This window comes from Hyperolius riggenbachi, chromosome 9, assembly GCF_040937935.1.
Source record: "Hyperolius riggenbachi isolate aHypRig1 chromosome 9, aHypRig1.pri, whole genome shotgun sequence".
Lineage (NCBI taxonomy): Eukaryota > Metazoa > Chordata > Amphibia > Anura > Hyperoliidae > Hyperolius > Hyperolius riggenbachi.
In genome coordinates, this window is record NC_090654.1 from 177,370,401 (window position 1) to 177,396,763 (window position 26,363).

The 26,363-nt window shown below is 44.1% G+C and overlaps 1 protein-coding gene across 1 annotated transcript in view; it reads right to left on the reverse strand.

Moving 5' to 3' along the window:
* The window catches only part of LOC137532821 (ficolin-2-like), a 68,615-nt gene that overhangs the window by 12,586 nt on the left and 29,666 nt on the right, over positions 1–26,363 (reverse strand). The window contains exons 6-8 of the mRNA XM_068253758.1: positions 16,767–16,894; positions 10,599–10,728; positions 6,161–6,295 (exon numbers count right to left, since the gene is read on the reverse strand). Of these exons, the coding sequence (XP_068109859.1) occupies positions 6,161–6,295; positions 10,599–10,728; positions 16,767–16,894 (393 nt within the window). The remainder of the gene's footprint in view (positions 1–6,160; positions 6,296–10,598; positions 10,729–16,766; positions 16,895–26,363) is intronic.

Sequence of the window (26,363 nt, forward strand, 5' to 3'; positions counted from 1 at the left end):
CCTCTCTCTGGATAGTGTAATTGTTAAGGGCTCTGCCTCTGGCACAGGCAACACGGGTTCAAATCTCTGCTTCTTCCTACTCAGTAAGCCAGCACCTATTCAGTAGGAGACCTTGGGCAAGACTCCCTAACGTTGCTACTGCCTACTGAACAAGTCAGCACTTTGAGTCTGCCAGGAGAAAACTAATTATAAATGTTCCTTGTTACTCTCTACTTTGCCTCCCCCAATCTTACCCTTACAATTGAATCACCCAATCTTGTTATTAGTAACCCTAGCCTATAGCTGTCAATACATGCATTCATTTTTACAGACAGATTTTTTCAAAGTTATCGAATCTGGCGATTATCAACCCCCACATCGATCAGAATTTTAATTAATCCATGTCAGAAAATTTATCAAAAGTACAATCAAACAGTACATTTTTACAATTGGACACAGTGGTATAGTGGCGGTAGATCGGCAGCTCGTAGTATTGCACTGAACCACTACTGTACTATGATTATTTACTGGTGAAATGCTGCCGCATTGCGAGTATTTTCATGGAGAGGGAAGGGGCGCCACAGGTTTTCTTGCCTGGAGTGACAAAATGGCCAGAGACGCCCCTGTTCCTTGTGACCGGTGGTGTGCAGCTTTTGGACCTGTAGGTGTGTTGGAGAGCTGATACCATGCCGCTGCGACACCACAGAATGAAACAACAGAGCGCACAGCCGTGACGAACTGATGAGAATCTGCAAATACGCAAGTATACAGACATTCTTTAACCCATTCGCGTTCCGTCGTTTTCACTTGAGAAATGTTCACCTCCCATTCATTAGCCTATAACTTTATCACTACTTATCACAATTAACTGATCTATATCTTGTTTTTTCCGCCACCAATTAGGCTTTCTTTGGGGTACATTTTGATAAGAGCCACTTTACTGTAAATGCATTTTAACAGGAAGAATAAGAAAAAAAACGGAAAAAAAATATTATTTCTCAGTTTTCAGCCATTATAGTTTTAAAATAATACATGCCTCCATAATTAAAACTCACGTATTGTATTTGCCCATATGTCCCGGTTATTACACCATTAAAATTATGTCCCTATCACAATGTATGGCGACAATATTTTATTTGGAAATAAAGGTGCATTTTTTCCGTTTTGCATCTATCACTATTTACAAGTTTAAAATAAAAAAAAAATATAGAAATATTTCATCTTTACATTGATATTTAAAAAGTTTAGACCCTTAGGTAAATATTTACATTTTTTTTTATTGTAATTTTTTTTGTTTTTTATATTAAACATTTTATTTGGGTAGTTTTGGGAGGGTGGGATGTAAATAAGAGATTTATAATGTAAATGTGTGTTTGACTTTTATTTTTTTTACTTTTAGTTGTAGCTTTTAGTTGTAGCGCAGCTTCCGAGAGAAGCGGGGGAGAGGAATCAGTGATCGGGCACCATAGCCCGATTCACTGATTGCCTGGCTGACGAACCGCGGGCCAAGAGTGCGCGTGCACGCGCGCGATCGGCCGCGGGAGCGCGCATGGTTCCTGGACGTAGAAACTACGTCCAGGAACTAAAACACGTTAAACTGCATGATGAACGCGGCTTGCTGAGCTTTTGCCCACGCTTCCATCTGCTTCTGCCTAAGCACGCTGACATTTGGATTGGCTATACGGATGGATCTAGGATCTGCTTTTGCCGGCCAAATTGTGTATGCATACTTCAGCTTTAAGCGGACATTATCCCTATTAGAGGGAGGCAGCTGCTGAATAACTGTTCTGAATGGATGACTGCATGTGTAATCAGCAGGTGGTTGCTTGACTGTGGGGATGTTTTGAGTCAGCATGACCGACATCCCTACAAGCAAGTTCAGCCATTTATAACGGTATCTTATTGGCCCCTTCGATTTTAAGATGATATTTTCTGCGCAGAAATATCTTTTAGACGTTCTGTATTGTCTTGGCTCTTTTATATGAGTATCACTGAGTTGTTCATGTGTTCAATAAAGTTGTTTCTACTGGATCATTTAATCAAAATGTGCTTAGACCAATCATCCAAAATTCTGATATGCTGTTTAATCACGGTTGCACTAACTCATTGTTCCATAGTATATATACACCATACATTGATGCAACATTGAACATATGGGCACACAATATTGGTTAGGTGTATTCATGTAAATAGGGGTCACCTATTCAATATGCCTTCCCATGCCCTGCATTCCTTGTAGTAAAACCCATATATTTAAAAAATATAGAACCATAATGACTATTGGCCTGCCACCATGCTCGATACCTGTAACCAGGGCAATTTTTGTGTTAAAATGAGCTATTAGCATGCAAACATGCGTTGCTTATGCCAACTTCTCCATATGAAAGTGGCACTGGCCACTTTCAATCCCCCTCCAAACAGCAGCCGGTGGGGAGTACAAGAAAAAGCTGCCATGGCAATGGCAATAGCTCTGATCTTATGGAGAAACCTCTGTTGACATCCAAAGCATTGGCAACCAATCAACCATCTCAATCACAGAACACCTGCACTTGTCACCAACAGTGTGCAGACAGAATGGTGCCTTTTGCTGTATGACATCAAAAGACCCAATAGATTGCTGGAGTACCAGAATTGAACAGTGGCCCGGACTAGTGCAATATGTCCTGGAGATTTGTATCTGGAATGCAGTGTGGTCTCAAAGCAGATGAGTAGCATTGCAGAAAGTGATGTGACAGATAATAAAAGCTGCTTGTCACATGGAAATGTGTACAGGAAAACATTCATTCAAATGAATGAGACATGTATATAAGATAAGGTACTTGCCATCCACAGCTGGTTCAAGGAACTAGCCTGCTGCATTATTTGCTGCAGCTACAGCTGGTGGGCTCAATGGGTTGCTTAGTATTATAACATACTGACCATTTTTAATATTGTATTTAATGTTTTTTTGGGTTTACTCTGTATATATTTACTTACAGAAGTCACTCTGACCACAGCAAGTTACTTAAAAAAACATTTTTTAGCTTCTTCACATATTTGGCTATATTTATTGAGACATTTCCACAATAAGCTACTTGTAATCATTTTTTTTTACTTGTTGAGCAGCTATGACTGTATTTTGTCAGAGAAGCACACTGTGACCTATTTGTCAAATATTTCTTCTAGCTATTTCTTTACAAAAGCCTACATTCAGCTGAATGAAAATGCAAAAATGTTGGTGTCCAGTTGTCCAGTTTCAAACTTTCAACAATATTTGTTCAGAGAAATGCAGAGAAATGCTGCAGCAACGTATGTTTTCTAAAAGACAAACCTTAAACTTTTGGAAAAAGTACACACAATTTTTCCATGTAAAATACAATATAATTTTTTTTTAAATTAACGGTGGGCCCTATTGGACATGTGCTACACCACATATCTTTCGGTCTGAGATTGGGACTACTTTAAACAGGTCATGGGTTGGTAAATGATTAGATATAAACAGCAGGGACTATTATTAGGACCAAATGGTGATGTCCCTAGGATTTTCAGAAATTATGTTGGGTGATGAACGCTTGCAACTGAATCTTCATATTGATCTGTTCCAGAATAGAATTGTAAGGATCCCTCCTGTAGCATGTTCTGTCCATTGCAGTGGAGCTGCAAACGGACAGTTCTGGCTTATCTGCTTGCATTCGGTTGTGCATTCGTAAAAAGTCTCATTGTCATTTGCAATCGCTCTGCAGTTCTGGGCAGTTCAGGATGCTGTCATCATTCCACCAATTGCTTGTTGCAGCTGAGCTGCGGCCAGATAGCCCTGGATTTCCTGCATGCATGTTGTTACATAATACTGCATGTAGGTATATAATAAATTTAGGCAGCGCTAGGTAGTAGGAGTATTTAATCGTAATAAACTCAGTTGTCAAATATACAATAAAATAACTAAATGGACATATCCACTCATATCCACAGGTGATTGGTGCGTGGATGTGTATGGCATTTGTTATAGTTAATTACTGATGAGTGGATATGTCCATTTAGTTATTTTATTGTATATTTGACAACTGAGTTTATTACGATTAAATACTCCTACTACCTAACGCTGCCTAAATTTATTATATACCTATATCTATCCATTAGGGGTTCTGGGGATACCCCATTTAGGCGAGCTGCTGACCAAAACAGGCGCATCACTGACATTTCTTTATAATACTGCATGTATTTCTTATGGGAGTCCTTTGCATTTACAGCCAGCTAGCAAATGGTAATCAAGCCAGCTCAGGATTGAATGATTACCATTCAGCTGTATGGAAATTTGCATGCTTGCATCCACTGGCTGATGCCGGATTAAAAGTCTGCTTCCCATTTTAGACCCTGCCCGTCATAGCGGTCAGTACGCTGGTCTGCTGGGCACCTTGTTACTCTGTATAGTTCTGTTATTGTAGTTCTATGCAAGCTTTTTACTTGTGTTTTAGCTAGTTTCGTGATAAATATATATGCAGACTTGCTAATATATATATTTATCCATTAGTTGAGCCGTTTGTTATTTTTCTTATTATTATGTATTGCCTAGTTCCACGCTTGATGGACGTTCGCTGCATCCGCGGTGGGTCAGTGAAATCCATTATCCAGATAGCTTGGATTCTGCCATCACCACGTTGGTGACTGGTAGTATTCCTGCTACTCTAGTTTCTGGGAACGTAACTATAGGCTGCAGTTGCTATTAGTTACGTTCTATCCTGTAGTATTGCCCGGGTGGATGCTTGCTGGTGACTGTTAGCCAGCTTGCTCTGCTTCTGTGGACGTGACTGTGACCTGCGGTTGCTACTAGTTACGTTCCAATCTATAGTCCTGTCTTGTACCTGTCTGAATGCTTGCTATCGCTAAGGCAGCACAGTGCGAACTAAGGCAGCGCAACATCGCAATGCGCTGCCATTGTGTTTTATTTGTAGCTATATCGGAAGCCCAGAGCTGCAGTTGCTCTGGGCAGCCTGTGTAGGCTCTTCCATTATTCAGCTACCAGCCTTGTTGCTCTGGGTGGTCAAAGTATAACCCCCAAGCATTACAAGAATGGGTTATTGGTTATTTAACTTGTCTATTTTGCTGCTTACTCCTAAAGGCCTGAAGTCACCATGCAATTTTTCCGACAACCATCAATTTTTGAGTGATGAGTGGTTGTTTCCGCGGTCTTGCGATGCAGGTACAGCCGTGATCACATGCATGTCGTTAAACGACGCACGCCGATAAAAACCGTCACGGCAGATCAGATCTTTAAGATCCCAGATGACTCTGTGCAAAGTGCTATCATCGCTCAACGTCAAGGGGACGACGCTGGACCCGTTGGGTGGGGAGTACTCAGCTTTACATGAGAATAACTTAACAACATAAGAATAACTGGGAACAATAGAAAACGTTTCAGTCATATTATATATAAATGGTTTTAATTTTGTTAATTGATCTTGCCGTGTACAACTGATATGTTTTCTATAAAAAATGGTGTTGCATGTTTATAACTGTTTTTTTTTGTTCAAAGTACTGTATGCATTTGTTTGTTGTTCAGTAATTGTTTCTTAATCTTCTAGCTACCTTTGACTGAATTCTGTTTACTGATGTTCAAAAAAAAAGTTTAGAAACAAATAATGGGTGTGAATCTCCTTGCAAAAGCCCTCATGGGCAAACCTTAAAAGCTTGACCTAATTTTTTATGTGGTTTAAGCAAACAGCTGCACTAAAAACAGACACCATAATGCCTGACTGACACATATTTTCCTGCAACACATACATGGCTGGATTTATACTTTTCTGTGCCAAGGCCAGCTTTCTTCTGGCTACCTTTACATTTGTGGCAGCTGCTTCTATGTGCAGCCTGCGTTTCCATGGTAATATCCATATGCAGCAGCCCTTCCCTTTCATGTAAAACTCTCTTTAGCCAAAGCTCCTCCCTTCCATGTATTGTTCCCAATTTGCATGCTCCAGGACTTCCATATGCACCAACCCCCTTTCTATGTCAGGCCACCTCCTTGAACAGCAGCAGCCTAAGGCCGGGGGCCTTTGTGACCTTTCCAGAAATCTCTCCCCGAATATATCATACATTGTTTAAAGTAACTTTTTGTACACTGTGGAGCATTTCAGCATTTTTCCTGGGTAGAGATGTATCTTTTCAAGATAAAACATGTTTTCAGCTTGCAAAATGAATGGTGCCTTACTTGCATCACCCCCAGTGAATGCGCCAATCTTCAGCTTATAATTCTCCTCCTCCCCCAGTACAGAAAATGAAGCGTAAGCAGCAAACGTTTTGCTGTGTTCAAAATCAGTCAGATCGATTCGCAGCTGGTGTGTTCCTGATGATTAAAATCAGAAGAAAATTATAGTTCTCATTGATGCCTTCCCTAAGGTTTGCAGCACAGACACTGAATGATAATACAAACTATCACACAACACTATAATACACCATTTCTACTTATAGATCCTTCAAGAGCTGAGCAATTTCACTGATTTGTACATCCAAATTTTGATTCAAGGTCCTTTCACACTATGTATGTTGCGTTGTGATAAGATCGCAACACAATGGTTAACCATTGCTTCACTGCCACTGTAAATACACATTGTGTTGTGTGTTACCCCACCTGGACCCGTCACACTGCACTTGATCAGATTGTACCATAGTAATATAATTTAATTGGGATGTGATTATGCTGTTCGTTGCACCACAACCCAACTGACACATTTGTGAGAAGAAGAGGTTGAGATAAGGTTGAAGTGTAGATAAGGTTTTACTGCAAGAAAGTTCAAAGGGGCATCAGTTCTGCTTTTTTTTATAGCTTAAAATACAGAGTATGGTTTGTAAACTGCAAATATTACAGAATGATGCAGTGTTATAATAAAAGCTATATAGCTGAAAATTAAAATAAGAGACTCTTTTCTTTGCTACTAATGTTCTATTCATTATCCATACTACACATACAATTCATTATATCATACGTTTTGACGATCTGACTTTCCTCTCAGCTTTGCACAACTGTCTAGATGAAGTGTCCTTAAGCTACTGTAGCTGCCGCCAGTCAGGGCCGGAGCTGCCATAGGAAAAAATGGGCAATTGCCCCAGGGCCCCAGAGCCTGTAGGGGCCCCCAAGGTGTCCCTCCCCCATCTTAGCTGTTGCTCCCCAGGGACTCTGCAGAATATAAGGGAAGACGCCGAGAGCCCAGTATAATGTAGTATGTACTGTAAATTGGGTATGGAAGGTAAGTATAGGTAGGTTATACTCACAAACAAGGGTTACCGTCCAGGTAACCACTATGAAGGCAGGTGAGGAGATTAGACCTGTCCCCACTCAGGATTAAGAAGTCACTCTCTGTAGATCAGGAAAAAAGAAGAATTCCCCTCCACCAGGGGTGGAAGCAACTGCAAAAGTAGTACAGAGGCGCCAACAGGGTAAAAACAATATTTCTTTAAAATGGTTAAAATGAAGTAGGTAGCGGTGGACTTACCCCTCCAAAACAGACACAAAAATTGCTGTTTTAAGCAAAAATCAGTTTATTTACATACTCCGAACAAGGTGCAACGCGTTTCGCGGGTATATCCCACTTCCTCAGGCAATAAATAGGAGCATATCACTGTTGACAGAAGACAGTATGCTAAGTACTCATACAGACAGCCAAGATATATAAAAAAATTATTATACAAAAATTAAATTAAACAAATTTTTATATATAGAATATTTTCATAAAATGGCTAAAATGGGCTTTGAATTGAATATATATATCTGTGTATATGTGTGCTCATATTTTTGTCTCTCATACATATTAACACAGGGGTATATAGTGTATTCCAAGTATAATAGGTTGTGGGGAAACAAACTGGGGGGGGGGGTTTCTCTCGGGGGGGGGGGGGGGGGGGGGGCGATCAATGTGTGGACTAGTAAGAGAAGCAATCCTATATGCATATGGGTCTTACATGTGCAAACATAGGGACTGGTGAGGTGTGTGGATAAAGAGTATTCTTACATACAACAAATAAAAATTAAGTGCTTAAAACCGGGTTAAATAAAGTCATCAAAAGACTCACCCAATGCGGTCCGGTACATAGCCTGGCGCCTTTGTACCGAGCAATGTTGGAATGAGGCCTCTTATACTGTGTTAATCCCCTATTAGGGTGTAATTAGCCAATGGGAGGGAGAGTGTGGGTGTGCATCATCAGTGTGGGCCGTCGCTCTGTGTATGACATCACTCACATGTCTAATGCAGTCCTCATATTAAGAGCTGGTGAGGGCAGGATTTTTGTGTCTGATGTTGTGGTGGCTGGATAGTGCACTGGTCAAGGGTTCCGCCTCTGACACAGGAGACCCGAGTACGAATCCCGGCTCTGCCTGCTCAGCAAGCCGGGCAAAATCTCACATATAAAATTTATATAACCTGCCAGCATGTTGAGAAGGGGATTTTATGCCTATTTTGGGGGATACCTTATTTTGAGTACAAAAAAATATAAAGGTTATACAGCAAAAATCAACATAAAAGTAGATATAACATTAAAAATCAATGTGGTGATAAAAATTAATAGTACATTAAAAAATCAATGTGTTGATAAAAATAATTAATAGTACATGAGTAATAAACAAGATAGAAATGATGAATAGTGTAAAACATCTAACATAAGACCAATAAAATTAGTATATTCAATAGTAATTATAAAAATAACTCAAACATTGTGCAAACTGGCAAATTAATGATTTATACACTGCGAAGGACTGTTCGGTATGGACCCATATATACAGCTTTAGACTGGGTGGTTTAAAAAGTCTAAAACTCAAATGGTCTAAAAAGGTCTAAAAAAAGTGAAAACATGGCAAGGAATGGGTATCCTTGCCATGTTTTCACTTTTTTTTCTGTTTTAGACCCATCCAACTTTTAGACCTTTTTAGACCATTTGAGTTTTAGACTTTTTAAACCACCCAGTCTAAAGCTGTATATATGGGTCCATACCGAACAGTCCTTCGCAGTGTATAAATCATTAATTTGCCAGTTTGCACAATGTTTGAGTTATTTTTATAATTACTATTGAATATACTAATTTTATTGGTCTTATGTTAGATGTTTTACACTATTCATCATTTCTATCTTGTTTATTACTCATGTACTATTAATTATTTTTATCACCACATTGATTTTTAATGTTATATCTACTTTTATGTTGATTTTTGCTGTATAACCTTTATATTTTTTTGTACTCAAAATAAGGTATCCCCCAAAATAGGCATAAAATCCCCTTCTCAACATGCTGGCAGGTTATATAAATTTTATATGTGAGATTTTGCCCGGCTTGCTGAGCAGGCAGAGCCGGGATTCGTACTCGGGTCTCCTGTGTCAGAGGCGGAACCCTTGACCAGTGCACTATCCAGCCACCACAACATCAGACACAAAAATCCTGCCCTCACCAGCTCTTATTATGAGGACTGCATTAGACATGTAAATGATGTCATACACAGAGCGACGGCCCACACTGATGATGCACACCCACACTCTCCCTCCCATTGGCTAATTACACCCTAATAGGGGATTAACACAGTATAAGAGGCCTCATTCCAACATTGCTCGGTACAGAGGCGCCAGGCTATGTACCGGACCGCATTGGGTGAGTCTTTTGATTACTTTATTTAACCCCTTTTTAAGCACTTAATTTTTATTTGTTGTATGTAAGAATACTCTTTATCCACACACCTCACCAGTCCCTATGTTTGCACATGTAAGACCCATGTGCATATAGGATTGCTTCTCTTACTAGTCCACACATTGATCGCCCCCCCCCCCCGAGAGAAAAAAACACCCCCCCCACAGTTTCTTTCCCCACAACCTATTATACTTGGAATACACTATATACCCCTGTGTTAATATGTATGAGAGACAAAAATATGAGCACACATATACACAGATATATATTCAATTCAAAGCCCATTTTAGCCATTTTATGAAAATATTCTATATATAAAAATTTGTTTAATTTATTTTTTGTATAATAATTTTTTTATATATCTTGGCTGTCTGTATGAGTACTTAGCATACTGTCTTCTGTCAACAGTGATATGCTCCTATTTATTGCCTGAGGAAGTGGGATATACCCGCGAAACGCGTTGCACCTTGTTCGGAGTATGTAAATAAACTGATTTTTGCTTAAAACAGCAATTTTTGTGTCTGGTTTGGAGGGGTAAGTCCACCGCTACCTACTTCATTTTAACCATTTTAAAGAAATATTGTTTTTACCCTGTTGCGCCTCTGTACTACTTTTGCAGGGACTCTGCAGAGTCTGTTAAGTTGGGTGGTGATTGGGTGAGGGTCAGCAGCCAGCTCAGGGGCCCAGGAGGGAAATTTGGCTGCAACAAAGGGCCTCTAATGATGCTTTTTGGTCGGGGGTGTCTGTTGGGGGGCCGCCAGGCTAATTTTGCCCTAGGGCCCAATTGTTACTTGAACCGGCCCTGCCGCCAGTCATGTGACACCTGAGAAGCAATTATTTTGCGTTTGTCCACTGCATAGTATGTTTATTTTTCTTGTGAACATATCTAAATAATACTACTAATAAAGTTAATCAAGATAAAACACAGCCACTAGGAAAAAGGAAGATACAGGAGGTTTAATGGTGTATTGGTCATTTACCAGAAGATGTCAGTGTATGAATATTATCATTGCCCAGCCAGAATTCACTCAGCTGGTTTCCAAATCCTCTCTTGTAGTCATTCCATTCTCTGAAGAAGTTGACAGTGCCGTCACATCGTCTCTGGAACACCTGAAGTATGGAGACAGATTTATTAGCCTGTGAAGTGTCTCCATTGCAAGAGAATAGTGGGTAATATTTCTGAATCAGTATAGCAACAACGATGACTGATGACAAATCAGGATATTCATTCTCTGAATGGGAACAGTCTGGAAGGATTTTCTCTGCAGCTTGACTGAACTATGTCAGTTTCGAGTGCTTGAGGACGGGAATAGTAATTTATCTCAGGAAGTCACCAAACAATAGAGAAATGCCAACCACCATATTTTAAAAAAAAAAAAGCCAAAGTGAAGAGAATATGAAGGCTGCCCTCACTGCTCCGGTTTGAAAAATATCAGTTGCCTGACTGTGATGCTGATCTGTTGGTTTCTCATAGGTAACTGTAAGACAAGTATGCAGCCAGTAAAGCCAGAACACCTGATGGCAGGGGGGTTTCAATAGCCATAGCAACCATAGCAACTGCTATTGGGCCCTGGAGCATGGGGGCCCAGGTTGTACTATTAACTTTCCTTTGCTTTTCCACTCTCTGACTTTGTCTCTTAGCACAAGGACTGGGCGATACGCAGTGAACATTGCACGGCAGTGGCGGGTCCAGGATTTTTTTGGGGGTTGCTGTGTAGGTGCTGGACCAATTTCTGGGGTAGCTGATGACCCGCAGCGCACAAAGCGGCAAAAAATGGGTGTGGCCATAACCTACGGCTATGACAGGATGAGGGCAGAGCTAACTGTAATTTAAAGTGAACCCGAGGTGAGAGTGATATGGAGGCTGCCATATTTATTTCCTTTTAAACAATACTAGTTGCCTGGCAGCCCTGCTGATCTATTTGGCTGCAGTAGTGAACTGAATTACACCAGAAACAAGCATGCAGCTAATCTTGTCAGTTCTGACAATATTGTCAGAAACCCCTGACCTGCTGTATGCTTGTTCAGGGTCTATGGTTGAAAGAATTAGAGGCAGAGGACCAGCACGGCAGCCAGGCAACTGGTATTGCTTAAAAGGAGATAAATATATCAGCCTCAATATTATTCTTACCTCGGGTTCCCTTTTAAAGTGCAAGAGAGTGGGCCCAAGTTTTGGTGACCCTTTCCCCTGAAAATTCACATCATTGTGCAAATTTTCTCAAGAAAATACACATAATGTGAGCAGATTTGCCCAGAAAATACGTTCAATCATGTCTGCAGATTTGACCAAAAAACACGTTCAATCATGTGGCAGATTTGACCAGAAAACGCGTTCAATCATGCGGCAGATTTGACCAGAAAATAGTTCAATTATGTCTGCAGATTTGACTAGAATATATGTGCAATCATGTCGGCAGATTTGACTAGAAAATACGTGCAATCATGTCGGCAGATTTGACCAGAAAATACGTGCACTCATGTGGCAGATTTACCAGAAAATAAGTTTAATCATGTGGTAGATTTTCTTAGAAAATAGTTCAATCATGTAGAAGATTTGACCAGAAAATATGTGCAATCATGTCGGCAGATTTGCCTAGAAAATACATGCAATCAAGTGGCAGATTTGACAAGAAAATATGTGCAATCATCATGTGGCAGATTTGACCAGAAAATACATGCAATCATGTAGAAGATTTGACCAGAAAATACGTGCAATCATGTGGGAGATTTGACCAGAAAATATGTGCAATCATGTGGAAGATTTGACCAGAAAATACGTGCAATCATGTCGGCAGATTTACCAGAAAATACGTTTAATCATGTGGCAGATTTGCTTAGAAAATAGTTCAATCATGTGGCAGATTTGACCAGAAAATACATGCAATCATGTGGCAGATTTGACCAGAAAATACGTGCAATCATGTGGAAGATTTGACCAGAAAATACATGCAATCATGTGGTATATTTGACCAGAAAATATGTGTAATCATGTGGCAGATTTGACCAGAAAATACGTGCAAACATGTCGGTAGATTTGACCAGAAAATACATGCAATCATGTGGAAGATTCGACCAGAAAATATGTGCAATCATGTCAGCAGATTTGACCAGAAAATACGTGCAATCATGTGGCATATTTGACCAGAAAATACGTGCAATCATGTGGTAGATTTACCAGAAAATACGTTTAATCTTGTGTCAGATTTGCTTAGAAAATGAAAACAAAGAAATACCGAGAGCCCAATATAGTGTAGTATGCAAAACAAAGGGTTGGAAATGAAAAGTATATCATGTATATACTCACAAACGTGGGTTACCTCCTAGGTAACCACTGTATAGGCAGGTGAGGAGATTAGACCTGTCCTCACTCAGGATTAAAAGTCGTTCTCTGTAGATAAGGAAATAAGGGGCAACACCCCTCCACCAGAGGTGGATATTGATAATGTAAGAGTAAACAGAGGCGCCAGCAGGATAAAAGGTTCTAAATGGCTTAAAATCCCTCAGGAGGTGGTGGTGGACTCGCCTTCCCGAAGCAGACAAGATACCGTCAGTTTTATGACAACAGGTTTATTAATATACTCCAAAACAAACAGTGCAACGCGTTTCACGGGTATGTTCCCGCTTCCTCAGGCAATAAACAGATAGGAGTACACAGTATAGTCTCAAGGTCACGAATAGCGCCTCTGTCTACAGAGATGTGCAATCATATGGCAGTTTTGACCAGAAAATACATGCAATCATGTGGCAGATTTGACCAGAAAATACATGCAATCATGTGGAAGATTTGACCAGAAAATACGTGCAATCATGTCGGCAGATTTGACCAGAAAATACGTGCAATCGTGGCATATTTGACCAGAAAATATGTGTAATCATGTGGCAGATTTGAACAGAAAATACGTGCAAACGTGGCAGATTTGACCAGAAAGTATGTGTAATCATGTGGCAGATTTGACCAGAAAATACATGCAATCATGTGGAAGATTCGACCAGAAAATATGTGCAATCATGTCGGCAGATTTGACCAGAAAATACGTACATTCATGTGGCAGATTTGACCAGAAAATACGTGCAAACATGTGGCAGATTTGACCAGAACATACACCTGCTAATATAAATAAAAAAACAAACATTTACTCACCTGCAGCAGACCTCTTGTCACGGCCTCCGTCCGGCACGCAGCTCCCACGATCCTCTGCAGACAGCAACTGAAACTCCCGTGCTGAGAGCAGGGCTACGGGAAAATGGCTCCCGAAGCCCTGCACTGCAGACTCAAAGTCTCCAGAGCAGGGCTTCGGACACCATTTTACTGTAGCCCTGCTCTGCCGATGCCGCCGGTGAACTGACACGGCATCTATTTGACGCGAAAAAGTCAGTTCACGCTGGGGGGTGCTTTAGGGGTGCTTGGAGAATTTTAGGGGGTGCTTCAGCACCCCAAAGCACCCACCTGGCGCCGCTACTGTTGCATGGGAATGTAAATTGTCCATTCAATTCGTATCCATAGGATTGGGGCAGGTGGCATTGCTCAAGAGTGTCTACTTCTGAGGGCCTCATGAAAATTTTGCTATGGGGCCCCATTATCTCTAGCTATGCCACTGCCTGTTAGGCATATTTATTCTAGGTCAGGGACTCAGAGTATGAGAGAAAGAAGCTCAGTAAAACAGCCAGAAAAGTAATCATTTTCAAAAACATGACATCCTCTGTATTTCTCTTATTTCAAGTTTCCTCTCTTAGTCCAGGAATATGTTTAATAACTCAAGTAGAATAAATTGGTACGGGATATCAACTTACATAATCATCTCTCCGTCTCACCTTGAAATTATGCCAAACTATGTACTAGAAAGATCTAAGGGAGCCAGAACCTATTCCTAATAATAATCAATTTATTGCATATGACCAGTATCAAAAAACACACAACAGTGGACAAGACACACATAAAAACCCCCCATAAAAACAAATACGTTCCATCAGCTATAAATGGCCAGGCTGTGCAAAAAATAGTAGTGAGTCTCTGGAGTGCACTCCATACAAAAAGATTCACAAATATCGTAGATTGCAACCTTAATAATCTTCAGGCCCAGGCTTCAAAAGCATTGATGGTTTGCGACATCCAGAACGGTGGCCACCGTAGGTCAACCCCGTGTGCTTGTTGCACGCCTCTATGTATTAGTAGACATATACATGCTCATTACTGACACTGAAATCCATGTCAAACCTCTCAAGCCAAACCCAGCAAAGTTCTTGAGTATCAACATACATCACACGCTAGCATGGGTAGATTGGTATTTGCATTGTGCTGTTCAAGCATTAGATCATAACTCACGACCGGATGACTCCAAGCCGGTGGATACTTCTGCCCATCTAATCGGTATACGCGTGATGGCTCCGGCGTCCAGTAACTCTCCGGTATGTTTGCAGAAGACAGCGGTATGTTTGGGAGTCATCCGGTCGTGAGTCAATGCTTTTGAAGCCTGGGCCTGAAGATTATTAAGGTTGCAATCTACGATATTTGTGAATCTTTTTGTATGGAGTGCACTCCAGAGACTCACTACTATTTTTTGCACAGCCTGGCCATTTATAGCTGATGGAACGTATTTGTTTTTATGGGGGGTTTTTATGTGTGTCTTGTCCACTGTTGTGTGTTTTTTGATACTGGTCATATGCAATAAATTGATTATTATTAGGAATAGGTTCTGGCTCCCTTAGATCTTTCTAGTACAATGTTTAATAACTCCACAGAAATGCAATTAAAATGTGCTTTAAAAATGATTGCTCATTACTGCTCAGTCGCCCAGCTGTCTCCAGCAGTGGTGGGTTTAAAGGACCACTATTGCGTAAAAAGTAGGCAGTTAAAATCTGACATAACTGACAGGTTTGGGGGCAGTCCACCTCCTCATGGGGGATTCTTAGGGTTTTTGTTTTTGTTTTCAACAGCATTTCCTGAACAGCAGCTGGAAAGTCTAACTGACAAAATAGTGTGCACATGAGTAGAGAGGCTGGCTGGTATCTTACTATTTTGGCAGTTAAACTGCTGTTCAGGAAATGCTGTTGAAAACAAAGAAAACCCTAAGAATCCCCCATGAGCAGATGGACTGGCCTAAAACCTGTCGGTTTTGTCAGATTTTAACTGCCTAAGATTTTCACGATAGTGGTCCTTAATGTAATGGGGTGGATTAGGCTAACTGTTATTTTTACTGCAGCCAGCCCCCCCCCCCCCCCCGACTGACATCCAATGAATAGACTGTTAGTCACTAGGAAAGGCATGGCTGTGGCAGGGATCACTGTTGTCCCCGCCTCCCATGATGTCACACTCTTCACTGTCAGACAATGGCTTCTGATGACTGCTGACACCTTGCAGCCAACACTTTTTTGTTTTAAATATATAAAGTAGGGCTTTAAAAACTGCTGGATTAACCAGCTGATGTTGTAACATCATGTAAGAAGAAAAAGGAATCTAATAGTTATTGGTATTGTCAGCGTTGGGCTTATCCAGACAGCTAAGTCCCACATGACCTCCTTTGTCCCATGATAATCCAAAAACAACCCTCAGGCCTGGAGCTCACTAGAGCGATTTCTTGAGCATTTAGGGAGCAATTCAAAAAGCCGAGTGTTTAGGGAAATCGCTAGCAAATGTTAACGGATGTGCCAAATTCCACTGGAGCGATTGCGATTAGCAAAATCGCAACCACAGGACATGCAGCATTTTGGGAGCTTTATAAATCTAATCAATGACTTGTGTGTGTGTGTGTGTATGTATATATATATATATATATATATATATATATATATATATATATATATATATATATATATATATATATATATATATATATATATATATATATTCATTCCAAAAACCAGTTTGCAGCACACAAATTTATTGCAAGCTTGACAAAGTTGACAAAGGGTGGAGACACCCGAAACCATTGCTATTTTAACAGATTGTGGCTCAATAAAAGAGCATTCATGTGCTGCAAACCGTTTGGAACTTTTTCTGTATGCTTGAGGGAAATCCTCTTTTTGCTTTGCACACACATCCCTTACTGAGGGAATACAAAAGTGGAGCTGTTAATCCCCTGTGGTATATATATAGGCAGTGGAAGAAGACTATCTGACTAGCATTAAAAAAATGAGAATGTGTAACTTACAATCCATCCTCCGCCATCTGTATCCATGTCGCAGAAGACTTTTAGTGGCTTAATGCCATCTGGATATATGGTGTACCAGCCACTTATTGAAGACCCCAGGTTGAGCAGTTCTTTGCAGTTTCGTACAGCTGTAAGATAAATATGAACTATATAAGGAAGCAGGCTCAGCAGAATATTAGTAGACTGTCCATCAAGGCAGAACTTGAAAACAAAAGTTGTCTGCTTCTTTTTACTACATGCAGGGTCCCCTTGCCTTCACCTTGGGGAACTTCACGGGTGGTAACTGGTTAGTGGTTACTGCTGGGAATTTAGCACTGCTGCACTATTTCTATGCTCAATTTCAACAGGAAAAATAACAAATTGGGCACAGGGATGGGGTATAAAAAAACAAAATTCCATGCCTTTGCTAGAAAATGAAAAGCAAAACCATAAAGCAGAACTCTATTCACATAATTTTTTTTAATACAATGTCCTATCTTTATTGCCGAGCTAGATGGTAATGATTTTTTTTTTTTCAAACAAACAGGGTGGATGGGGTGGTATGCAGGCAGCCTTTGCTGATGTATTATTGTTTAGTATTTATACAGCTCTGACATCTTCCACAGCACTGTATAGAGCAGTGATAGCTAACCTTTCAGAGGCCGAGTGCCCAAACTGCGACCTAACATCGACTTATTTATCTCCGAGTGCCAATGGGGGGGGGGGGGGAGTTGCAGCGCCGAAAAATGGGCGTGGTCATGATATTGTATGGGCGGAGCTAACGTAATGATGTAACAGCGAGGCATAAGAAAGCAGTGTTTCCGCCATGATGTGGTGAAACGAGGATTCGCATCATGGGTGTGCAGAAACTGTATGATGCTATTTATATCCGCCGTAACCCCAAAGCAGCAAATACAGCCAACTATGACCATTAAGGGCTCATTCACACTATGTGCTGCGCTGTCAGTTTTGACGCAACGCACATAATGTAAGACTCATATGGTAACATGAAAGTCAATAGACTTCCATGTTACCATTCACACTACAGGTGTGCGTTCCCATGCGTTACGTTGTAACGCATCTGGGAACATTTTAACGCACAACGCATACGTTTCCCCGATGGGTACAGCTGCCGACGTTCACGCTTTAGTGCATTCCGTGCGATCACTGTGCGTTGGCAACGCATGCATGAAATCGCATTCGTGCATACGTTCTATAGTGTAAATGAGCCCTTAATAATAAATGCAGCAACAGTTACCCCAGACACCAGAAAATAAACGCAATGTGTGCAACATTTCAGCAGAAAATCATGCAATGTAAGCCACATTTCACCAGAAAATAAACGCAGTGGGCCACATTGCACCAGAAAATAAACGCAGTGGGCCACATTTCACCAAAAACACAAACTCAGTGGGCCACATTTCACCAGAAAACAAACGCAGCGGGCAGCATTTCACCAGAAAACAACCGCAGTGGGACACATTTCACCAGAAAACAAACGCAGTGGGCAGCATTTCACCAGAAAACAAATGCAGCGGGCAGCATTTTACCAGAAAACAAACGCAGTGGGCCACATTTCACTAAAAAACAAACGCAGTGGGCCACATTTCACCAAAAAAACAAACGCAGTGGGCCACATTTCACCAGAAAACAAACGCAGTGGGCCACATTTCACCAGAAAACAAACGCAGTGGGCCACATTTCACCAGAAAACAAACGCAGCGGGCAGCATTTCTCCAGAAAACAAACGCATTGGGACACATTTCACCAGAAAACAAACGCAGTGGGACACATTTCACCAGAAAACAAACGCAGTGGGACACATTTCACCAGAAAACAAACGCAGTGGGACACATTTCACCAGAAAACAAACGCAGCGGGCAGCATTTCACCAGAAAACAAACGCAGCGGGCCGCATTTCACCAGAAAACAAACGCAGCGGGCCACATTTCACCAGAAAACAAACGCAGCGGGCCACATTTCACCAGAAAACAAACGCAGTGGGCCACATTTCACCAGAAAACAAACGCAGTGGGCAGCATGTCACAGGACATAAACACAACGTGGCAAAACATTTTACTAGAAAATAACACAGTGGGCCACATTTCACCTGCAAAAAAAGTAATGCACTCACCTGACAGAAGTCTTCTCTCTCGGCTGGGCTCTGGCGCGCATCTCCCCCGGACGTTCCTCCTGCAGTCTCCTCCTGCAAGGCTACGGGAAGATGGCGCCCGAAGCCCTGTACTGGAGACACAAATAGTCTCCAGTACAGGGCTTCGGCAGCCATCTTGCCGTAGCCCTGCTCTGCCTCCCGGGAGACTGCGGGGCTGCGGGATATGAACTGGTGCGGCGGCGTCTAGTAGAGACGGTATAGAGTTTACCTGTATTATTTTGTCACTTAAAGGGAAACTCCGACCAAGAATTGAACTTTATCCCAATCAGTAGCGGATACCCCTTTTACATGAGAAATCTATTCATTTTCACAAACAGACCATCAGGGGGCGCTGTATGACTGATATTGTGGTGAAACCCCTCCCACAAGAAGCTCTGAGTACCGTGGTACTTCTGGCAGTTTTCTGTCTATGAACCTTGTTACATTGTGGGAAATAGCTGTTAACAGCTGTTTACAACTGCCAAAAAGCATGCAGCAGCTACATCACCTGCCAACAGTAAAAATGTTACCATGTGATAAATGCCAGAATGTGAATCGGGGAATTAAAAGATTTTACAATGGGCAAACACTGACTAAATCATTTATACATAATTATTGTAAAAATGAAGCAGTTTTTTTTATTACATTATTTTCACTGGAGTTCCTCTTTAACTGTCCCTCAGAGGGGCTCACAATCTAATCCCTACCATAGTGATGTGTATGTATGTATCATGTAGTATATGTATCGTAGTCTAGGGCCAATTTAGGGGGAAGCCAATTGACTTGTAAAGCATGTACTGTATCTTTGTAGGCACTATCTTGATGGTATGACCACAATCCGGCACCCAGCCAGAGGTTATTAGCACCATTCTCTGTAAAAGGTAAGCAAAAAGTCCACATTCAACACTGTTCACATTGGGCAATTAAGCTAAATGGATTCAGTAAAAAGCATCCAGTTTCCGCTTCACCGGATCCGTAAGGCTTGGTTCACATTTTCAAACAGATCCGTGAAAACGGATCTGATCACCAGTTGATCGGATCCGTTTTCACACTGTTGCCACTCTTGTTGCAGTAGCCGTGCGGGGGAGGGAGGGTGCAGAACCCGGACGAGTGAGAAAGGGTTAAAACGTACCCAGGCTTTTGTCTTCAGTTGCGGCCACACGGTTTCTTCCAGGCTTCAGTCTTATTCAGAATCAGAATCAGAATCAGAATCATTTTTATTTCGCCAAATACAGCGAGAGCTATACTCGGAATTGATCGTGGTTCACATGGCTTAGACATAGTAAAAAGGGACAAGACGCACACATAAACAATTTAGAACTACAGTGATGGTATAAATCTGTTCAACACAAGTGATAGTCCTGGGTCAGCAGTCAGTGCTTTACTACCTGCCGTGCAGGAGCAGTCCAATAATAACTGACCGAAAGACCCCGCTAGTGCATGCCAGTAGGCCGGCCTGTCAGGGGTTGGAGTTCAGCAGCCGTACCGCTTGGGGGAAGAAAGTGTTCTTCCGTCTGGTGGTTTTGCCCGTGACAGCAATCTCCCGTGACCCCTCCCACCCAGGTAGCCGCTATTTCAAGCTCCTCCCACTGGGCCGCCGCTTCAGGTCTATACCATATAGACCTGAAGCGGCGGCCCAGTGGGAGGAGCTTGAAATAGCGGCTACCTGGGTGGGAGGGGTCACGGGAGATTGCTGTGGCCCTCTTCCTCATCCTGGCGGGGTGGAGGAGATCAAGAGGTGGAAGAGGAGTCCCGATGATTCTCTCTGCGTCAGTTATGACTCTCTGCAGTTTCTGTTTATCGCTGGCTGTAGCGCCTGTGTACCAGACTATGACTGAGGAGCAGAGGATGGATTCTATAGTGGCAGTGTAGAAGCTGGTCAGCAGCTCCCTGGGCATGCCAAATCTCTTCAGTTGGCGCAGGAAGAACAACCTCTGCTGGGATTTCTTCTGAATTTTGGTGGTATTCTGCTCCCACTTCAGGTTGTTAGTGAGAGTCGTGCCGAGGAACCTCACAGATGTCACCCTAGAAACTTCGGTTCCTCCAATGAGGACAGGGGGGAGGGGAGGAGGGTTCCTCCTGAAGTCTACTACTAGCTCAACAGTCTTTGCGGCATTGAGTACTAGGTTATTGTCTACGCACCAGTTGCAGATTCTCTCAACTTCACTGCGGTACTCATGCTCTCCGTTGCTGCCAATTAGGCCGATGATAGTGGTGTTGTCTGCAAATTTGATGACTTTCACAGAGTCCGTGGATGATATGCAATTGTTGGTATAGAGGGAGAACAGTAGTGGTGACAATACACAGCCTTGTGGAGCCCCTGTATTGGTGATTCTGACGCTGGAGTAGCAGTTGCCGAGTTTCACCTGTTGCGTTCTGTTAGTCAGGAAGTCCTTGATCCATGTTCGAAGGGTGGGATCTACTCCGAGCTGCGTCAAGTTAGTGAGCAGGGTGTCTGGGCAGATCGTGTTGAACGCTGAGCTAAAATCCAGGAACAGGATCCTGGCGTAGGAGGCAGGGCTTTCCAGGTGCTCAGTGATGTATGCCAGACTGGCGTTGATGGCGTCCTCCACGGATCTGTTAGCCCTATAAGCAAATTGGAGCTGGTCGAGGAGGGCATCCGTGTGCCTCTTCAGGTGGGCCAGAACCAGCCGCTCTAGTAGCTTCATAATGTTGGAAGTTAGGGCCACTGGTCGGAAGTTGTTGTGCTCAGTGCTGCCGGGTTTTTTGGGGACCGGTACAATAGTGGACCGCTTGAAACAGGAGGGGACTGTGCCGTCTGATAATGACCGCTCGAATAAGGAGGAGAGCACAGGGGCTAGCTGTTCGGCACAGGTTCTCAGGCAGATCGACGACACTCCATCCGGGCCAGAGGATTTCTTGGTGTTCAGCTTACGGAGGTGTCGGAGCACCTCTAGTTCATGGACAGCAATAGGAGCCAGGGCGCTGAGTTCTCCCGAGGGAGCAGTAGGAGCCAGGGCGCTGAGTTCACCCGAGGGAGGGGTCGCCTTAGCCGTGGCTGTTCGGACCACGTGCTGGTCCGGTAGTTGCTCGAACCTGCAGTAGAACTCATTGAGCTCCTCCGCCAGCCGAAGGCTCGGGGCCACAGGCTGAGGTGCGGGTTTGAAGTTCGTGGCTGCTCTCAGGCCCTTCCATACTTCCCGTGTGTTGTTTGATTTGAGGCAGTGACCCAGCTTATCGGAGTAGGCCCTCTTTACTGATCGCAGTTCTCTTTTCAGGGCATACCTGGCCTCTCTGTATTTCTCAGGGGAGCCAGACCTGTGCGCATCCTCCTTGCGTTTCCGAAGTCGGCGGAGCTTGTCAGCCTCAGTTGTGTCCCACCTCGCGTCATGTGACTACCAGCTTCCTCCTTCTGGGTTGAAGGAGGAAGTGTAGTCACATGACGCAAGGTGGGACGCAATTGCGGTGGAAGAAGAGTGAAGCCTGGAAGAAACCGCCCAGCAGCAAATGAAAAAAATCTATTAACCCTTCGCACTCTCGCATGCAAATGTTCAAGCAAATGCATTCACAGATTCACTCATCCAGCCACAACTGTTATCCCTACAGCTAAGTTAAAAGCCGGGGTTTTAGTTCACAGAAGAATGCATTCTTATGCTTAGTCACCTATACTGCGCAGAAGTATGAATCTGTGAATGCATTTGTTTGAACATTTGCATGTGAGAGTGCGAAGGGTTAATAGATTTTTGCTGTTTTCTAGCCACACCCCCTTCAGCACCTCCCTTTCCTTAATAACTTATTTAATGTCCTAACTAGAGGCGATGTGCCTGGATATATGTATATTTTTTTCATCAGCAAATGAAGACGGAAGCCTGGGTACGTTTTTTTTAACCCTCCCTTACCCGCCTGGCTACTGCATCCTTCCTCCCTAACCCGCCCGATCAGGTACTGCCCGGTTGACATCCCAACATCCCCCCCAAACCCAAAGTGGATTTTGCCCCCTACCGGTCCATATCTTCACTAGTGTGAAGAAACCTTCCGTTCTCCCATTGCCCCCAATGCAGGGTTTCATCTTCCGTTTCCAGTCCGCTGGGCTCAGTGCTCCGGAAAAAATAGGTGCTGCAGCAAAGTTACAGTCCGTTTAGCAGAACGTACGCAACATATCTGTACGAACGGACTAATGTGAACGAACGGTTCCATAGGTTAACATCGGATCTGTTCGCATTTGTTCCATTTGTACAGTATTTGTTCCGCTTACGGTCCGTTTTTTAACGCTAATGTGAACCGGCCTAAAGAAGGGCCTGGATAGGCGAGAGCAGGAGCTGAGGAAGGCCTCCCATGATAGGGATAGACCTTCTGTCAGGAAAGGAAGGGGTTAATTTCTGGGTGGGCTTGGCCAGGCGACCTGAGTCAGAGGGAAGGCGGGTCGGACAGCAGTGGCTGAGGACAGGAAGGGTGTCAGCGGAAGGGGAGGAGCCAGAACGAGAGGAGATCACAGGAGAAAGTTGGCTTCTCTGTGTGTTCTCCTGCTTACAGCAACGTGATGGAGGAGTTGGACAGCCTGATGGCAATGCTGAGGAGCGAGGCAGCGGCAAGAGGACCTGAATGGGTGGCACAGCAGATTGCGGAGAGGACGGAGGGCGCAGCCAGCGAACAAGCCGGGCGGGTCAGTGCACGCATCTCCAGGCCGCCGGAGCGGCTGAGTCCCAGCGCTTCCCCCGCAGGTCAGAGGAGAGGAGGTAGCCCGGGACAAGCTACTACAGCCCCCCCAGCAAGGAAGAATAGCGCGGCTGGGAGCAAAGTAGCTGGGAGCAAACGACCACAAGGAGACCAGGAGGTGGCGGGCCCAAGCGGTATGGGGCCTAGTGGCGGCAAACAGCGCAGAGGTAACCCCAAGCAGAGCGGAGCAGCAGCTTCAAACAGGCGAAGTGGTCTGAAGGATACTAGGGGAAACAAGGCGGCAGAGGGGAGGCGGCAGCGTGAGGCGGATGCCCCTACACCCAGGCAGTCCAAGCGATCAAAGAAGGACTCCAATCCGGGGTCTGGGAAGAAGGTGACAGCTGCTAAGGGGAAGCAAGCTTGCAGACCAAGGTCCAGTAGCTCTGATAGCAGCATACGGAGTGCGGCTGCTGGGCATGGCAGGTCATCTTCTCCGTCACCACCTCGTCAGGAAACAGCATCGGGTAGCAGAGGACGGTCTGGGCGCAATGGATCACTTCGTGGTCAGTCGGCTCGAGACGGGGACCGCCAATCTGAGGGGTCTGGTGAGAGGCGACTGGAAAGTGAAAGGCGCAGGAGTAACAACAGGGCCGCTTCCCCTGCGGTCGCTGCTTCCGGGAGATCGGATGGAAATGGTGGTCGGTTCGAGGCGGCAAGGCCAAGAGGGTCGGCTGATCGGGACCCACGTCCGGTGCAGCCAGGTGAGAGCAACCTTGTTGGAAATGTTGTAAATGATGATAACAGGGGTGATGTGCTAGTGAGGGGGGGGGAGAGTGCTAGTGGGGCGAGTAGCAGTGGGGGATCACTGTCTGTAGCACAGTCAGCAGTTACTACAGGTTTAGGGGACAGCTCATCATCGGCCTTATCCCTCATTAATACCCTGCTTGTCGGCATCAGAGATGCCTTACAGGGGCCTAGTCGGACCCAGGTGGCCTCTGAGCAGTCACCTGTGGCAGCATGGATTCCTTCGGGTGTGGGAGGGTCCACAGCATTAGTGCCAGCTGGTGGGGTTACGCAGCCTGGGGGGAATGTGGTTACCAACGCGGTGGTCACTGCCCCGGCGCAGAATGCCCCAAAGGATAAGGAAATGGATACGGTGCGGCTGGCAGACGCAGCAAAAGGGGAGGTTTATCTTTGCTTTTCTGGACCGTTGGGTTTGCATTTAAAACAGGAAGTTAGGGAAAAAATTTGGAAGGGTGAGTATATCGAGATCTTCTCGTTACTGCAATTGGGTAAGTTTAACTTGGATCGGGTCAAGCCCGACGAGAGTAAAAAAGAGGAGGAGGAACGTAGGAGGTACCGACTCATTCCCCGGACGTTCCAAAACTGGTCACAGGCTTTTTCCATATATGCCAGTGTACTGGGGGAGAAGCAACCCGAGTGTTGCTCGTCCCTTTTTTGTTACCAGGAATGTATAGCGGAGGCCCACAGGTTATACGGAGGTTCAGCATGGCTGCGCTATGATGAACATTTTAGGCAGTGTAAAGCGATTCGCCCAACGATCAGGTGGGATCAGAAAGACATAGGCATGTGGATGCAGTTGATGATCCCCGGGACTAAGAGCAATCAGCCCTTTCAGGGAGCTGCCGGCAGCTCAGGGTCAGCTGGGCAGCCGGCTAATAAGAAGCCAGGAGTGTGCTGGAAGTTTAATGAGGGGGCATGCAGATTCGGAAGTTCGTGCAGGTTCAAGCATGAATGCTCATCCTGTGGTGGAAGCCATGCCCTTACCAGGTGCTATAAGCAAAACAAAGGTCGTTCCGCAGATGCTGCAAACAAAAGGGAGGACTCCAGTGATGGTGGAAAGGATGGAGCGATATCTAAGTAGGTATCCGGATGCGGCAGATGCGGATTTTCTGCGTAAGGGTTTTGCGGAGGGTTTTCATATGCCTAGTTCAGGTGTTCCAGGTTCTCATCCGCCATATCGCAATTTAAAGTCTGTTATGTTACGCCCAGAGGTTGTTTCTGCCAAATTACAGAAGGAGGTGGAGTTGGGCCGCATGGCAGGCCCTTTTTCAGAATCCCCGATTACTGACTTGGTGGTATCTCCACTAGGTTTAGTCCCAAAAAAGGACCCAGGATCGTACAGGCTGATTCATCATCTTTCTCATCCGAGAGGTTTTTCGGTCAATGACGGTATAGATCCCGAGGCTTCATCGGTTGTTTATACGTCATTTGACTCAGCAGTCCGGCTGGTCAAAAGGACAGGTAAAGGGGCTTTGCTGGCTAAAGCTGATGTGGAAGCAGCCTTTCGGTTGCTTCCTGTGCATCCAGATAGTTTTCGCTTGCTGGGCTGCTTTTGGGAGTCACACCTGTACGTAGACTGCTGCCTCCCGATGGGGTGCTCCATATCCTGTTCTTACTTCGAGCGCTTTAGTTCGTTTGTAGAATGGGTGGTCAAAGAAGTGTCAGGGTTAAAGTCAGTCATTCATTATTTGGATGACTTTCTTTTTATCGGGGGGCAGGCTCTAGCTGAATGCGCTTACCTGCTGGCCTCCATGCGCCAGGTGTGTGCGCAGTTTGGCATACCCTTAGCAGAAGAAAAGACCGAAGGCCCACAGACTACAATCAAGTTTTTGGGGATTGTCATCGACTCGGTCGCCATGGAGTGCAGGCTGCCTGGTGATAAGGTGGATGACTTGCGTCTCACTATTACCAGGACGCTCGGTTCAAAAAAGATCACCTTGCGAGAGCTTCAGTCGCTTCTCGGTAAGCTGAACTTTGCGTGCAGAATTATGCCCATGGGGCGTATTTTCTGCCGACGTTTGGCAAGGGCTACAGCAGGCGTTGCG